The 4012-nt window shown below is 36.9% G+C and overlaps 1 protein-coding gene across 1 annotated transcript in view; it reads right to left on the bottom strand.

Annotated features, from left to right (window-relative positions):
- Window positions 1–2436: 2436 nt before the first annotated feature.
- LOC118599645 (C-type lectin domain family 4 member M-like) overlaps window positions 2437–4012 on the bottom strand; it is an 18236-nt gene continuing 16660 nt past the window's right edge. Inside the window, exons 21-22 of the mRNA XM_036215265.1 lie at window positions 2986–3086; window positions 2437–2851 (exon numbers count right to left, since the gene is read on the bottom strand). Of these exons, the coding sequence (XP_036071158.1) occupies window positions 2707–2851; window positions 2986–3086 (246 nt within the window). The 3' untranslated portion in view covers window positions 2437–2706. The remainder of the gene's footprint in view (window positions 2852–2985; window positions 3087–4012) is intronic.

Below are 4012 nucleotides of genomic sequence, written 5' to 3' on the forward strand. Positions count from 1 at the left end.
TTCTTCTTCTTCAACACCGCACATTAAGGATGAAAATGTAGCAAGACAAGCACTCTGGAACAACTTTAAGGGAGAAAGGGAAGAAAAATTGACTAAAAGCAAAGATCTGTTTTATTTACATTTGCTTGACCACCCCACTGGCATTTTGTTAACAAAAAAAAAAAAAATACTTGTTTTTGGCTGAAAAAGACTATAAAACACTGGCAATCTATTTTGTTTTCTTTAGGCCTTTAACATTAGAGATCTTTAAACCTTTAACCCTGGGGATGCCTGTGTCCAAGCCTTGTATGCCGTGTCTTGAATCAGCTGATCTGCAGAGCACATTGGCTTTACACTTGCTTGTATTGTGAGGTAGTGTTAATGCTGCCAAAACCAGGATGGAAGGAGTTGTGAGTATTCTGCCACCAAGCAGCACCTGGGGCCCGTTTCAAGAAGCAGGTTCAACAAATTTAGAGTTCGAACCTGAACTTAGAGTCACTGGACTCTAAATTCTCAAACTCAGGGTTTTCGGTTCCAGAACAGCTGAAAATGTTTGATTCAATCAACTTGAAGTTGTCAGAACCAGAACCAGGTGTGAGCGTCGCGACCATTAAAAGGCCTGATCAATGGAGCAAAGACAGCACGATTCACCATGGCAACGGGAGCGAAGCACCTGAGTTTAGTACTTCCGGTGGCGGAAATTGATAAGTTCCTTCAAGCATATGCAGACTATAGGAGAACATTTACTGCAAGAAAAGCAACACAGCTGCAGCGGTAGAACAGAGAGGAAATGTCTGCAGTTATTTGAATCATTTCTAATAATGAATAAATAATGTCAGGAAGGTTATTTTGTCTCTTGTTGAGTAAGGAATGGTTTTTGATCGGTTACTAATTTAACCAGTAATCTCTGTAATCGCATGAATGACCAGTTTTGGTAACCCCCCACCCCCCACCTACACACACGGATATCACTGCACGCTAAAAAGAAACTGTAGCAGCCTGGCATATGTTAAAAAAGTATTTATTTAATTTTAATTCTCAATCTTAAAAACTACTCGCCGAATTTTTTTAAGCATAAAAACAAATTCCATAGCCGGGAATCGAACTCGCAAACTTCGCAGCGGGAAGCAGCGTTGGTGATGACTGAGCTAATACTTGACACCAACGACGAATGGTAGATGGGTTCAAATGGTTTCTCAGTGTTTGACATTCCATAATTTCAATTGTTTTGGGTATAAAATAAGGAAAAGAAAACTGTATTTTTCAATAGCGAGTCCCTGGAAAAACTCACTATTTATAATATCGCTGAAATAAAAATGAATTGGGAAACTGCAGTCAGTCGACTCGTGTCCTCCAAATCCTCTACCGTCATAAATAACATTTCCTCTGGATTAATCAGCCTCCTCTCTACATGATCCTCTATGAATGAACATGTCATTTTGGTTTCTGCGTGGTGAAAACGTGACGTCTCTAATGTGAATGTTCTCTAAATGTTAATGAGGAACTCATATTTGAACATCTTTCACTTTAACCCTTCCGCTCTCTTTGGGGTCCAGTTGACTCCAACCACATATTGATATCTGATTCCTTCCATGACAAAGGTGGACAGGATTTTATGTCTGTCATGGACACTAGTGAAACTCAAAAATCAAAGATAAAAAAAAGTTTAGCGCACTGTCTTGGGGGGTCCAGATGACCCCACTTTTAATGTAAACAAACTAAGGAGAGCGGAAGGGTTAAAAAGGGGCGGAGACCGCAGAGAACTCTAAGTTTCCTGAAGAAAACCTGCTACCGACCAGGTTTCGTTCACAGACTCAGTTACCATAGTGATTGATTCTGAGTTCAGCTTAACCCGCTTCCTGGAACGGGCTTGGTTTGACCCACTTTCCCGGGTTTGAGTTATCCCTCTTTCTGAAACCGAAAACTCAAGAGTTTTGCTGAATTTGGAGTTCAGGAACTCAGAGTTCCAACAAAACCTGCTTCTTGAAACGGGCCCCTGGACATTTAGGAGGCAGGCAGAAGCTGTGTCTGCCTATACATCCAAACAATCATCTCTAATCAGGAATTCCCGGGAAAAGGGCAGACTCCCCAGACCCAACCAGAGTCTGCTGAAGGTGCGATAAGCAAAGCCAGGTCTCATGGAAACATGCATTCCTCCTCTCTGCGTGACCCTTTCTCTTGATTTCAGCGCCTTGGTCACTCTCTTTCTGCTCTCTCTGGAATGCTAACCACTACATCACCATGATGCCCTCTTGTACCCTCTGTAAAATAAAATTAAATTGAAATTTATAAAAAAAAATCTCCTCGTAAGGCATTTTGCATCATAAAGGGTTCACTCTTTCTTGTTATCCAATCTATTTTGTGAAAATTTAAATTTCTGAAATCATTATTAATCTTAAAATTAAAAGATATTAAAAGCTTGCAGTGCCGTTTTCAAAATAATTCAGGAGAAAAACAGATTTTAAATATGCTTTATTTGCCTGAAAAGGTACATAATTGGTAGTAATCACAAAATCAGAGATATTTTTTGGCTTTCTTTTAAATCAAAACTTGAGGAAAAATTGTTCTGCCGTTTTTATATTTTACAAAGCTCATTCATTTCCGGAATTAAATGTGTTAAAATCACACTGACATATTTAAATTTAAAGGAAATGTATAATTGCAGTATTTCAATGGAAGGTACTTGAGATTTTTTACTCCCATGTTTACCACACAGCAGCATTTTGTTCAAACACCAGTTTTCTTTTCACATATCCAGAAATATTTATTTGTGCATGGGGCGTCATTCCAGCTGTTTTCCTTGTTAAAAAACTTCATTTCTGCACAGTCTTCTCTGTCTCCATCATTGTTGGGTTCTCCTGGGTACCAAAAGCTGAAACACATAAATAAAATCTTTTTTTTGTTTTTTTTTTCAGAAATGTTGTGGAAAATCATTTTAACAGTTTAGTTTTTAAAAACACTTTAGTTTTATGTTTTGATCATCGTAAAACAATTAGAAATATGAACCTTTTCCTCAATGCACTTCCATCAAGCCAAATCCAGCGGCCTTCAATTTGTCTGTCACTCAGACCAATCCACACCCTCTTTTGGAACTTCCTTGCAAATTCCTGGTTTCCCAAAGCAAATATTTCATCACTCAGGGGACATATGGTGCAGCAAAGATTTTAAACATTTAAATTAAACTCCATAGATTGCTAATCAGTATAATGCAAATCTGCTGGGTTTATCAAAAATGTTTCCTCATGTACACAACAGAAATGACTTAATGCGCTAACATTATAAAACCCAAGACTTGGACAACATTTCCCCAATGTATTTTTTGTGTTTTGCTGGTTTTCTTATAACATTAAAATGTATTTATGATGAAACCTTTAGTTTTAAGTAGAGATGTTCCGATCAGGTTTTTTGGGGGCCGATCCAATTCCGAGTCATTGGATTTTTTGGGTTTGCAGATACCGTGTCCCGATCCGATACTTTTGTAACACATTTAAAACATGAACAAATTGGATAAACAGATTTGTGTTGTCCCTTATTTATATTTAATTAACCTTCTTTTACTATTAAAAACTTAAATAGAACACTTCTGTGAAGTAGCTTTAATAGAAAAGTAAAATGGAGCAACATAAACTTGGGGGGAAAAAATCACATTTTCTTGTTATATAAGAGATAATTAGTCATGTGAGAAATTTTAGAGACTTTAGCTTTAATATCTTTAGAGCTATTGAACATTTTTGACCAAATGTGATTCCTGTCCTCATTTAAAATTCTTTAAAATGAATGATGACTTTGTTTTAGCATGAATTAGAGGATGAGTGTTCATGAATAGCTGCTTTCATTATTATTTTCATGATTAGTTATTTGTTTGTTATTTTGTTTGTTTTTTAAGATTCTGTGTTTCTTTTTAAGTATCTTAAGACATCACATTTGGTTTTATTGCCAGAGTAGTTAATTTCTTAACTGTTATTTCTGGATCCTGGGTGTGGCTACACACCTAAAAAAGAATTTGCAGTCACACAGCCCAAATGTTCTATTT

The sequence above is a fragment of the Oryzias melastigma genome, linkage group LG14, assembly GCF_002922805.2.
Source record: "Oryzias melastigma strain HK-1 linkage group LG14, ASM292280v2, whole genome shotgun sequence".
Classification (NCBI taxonomy): Eukaryota; Metazoa; Chordata; class Actinopteri; order Beloniformes; family Adrianichthyidae; genus Oryzias; species Oryzias melastigma.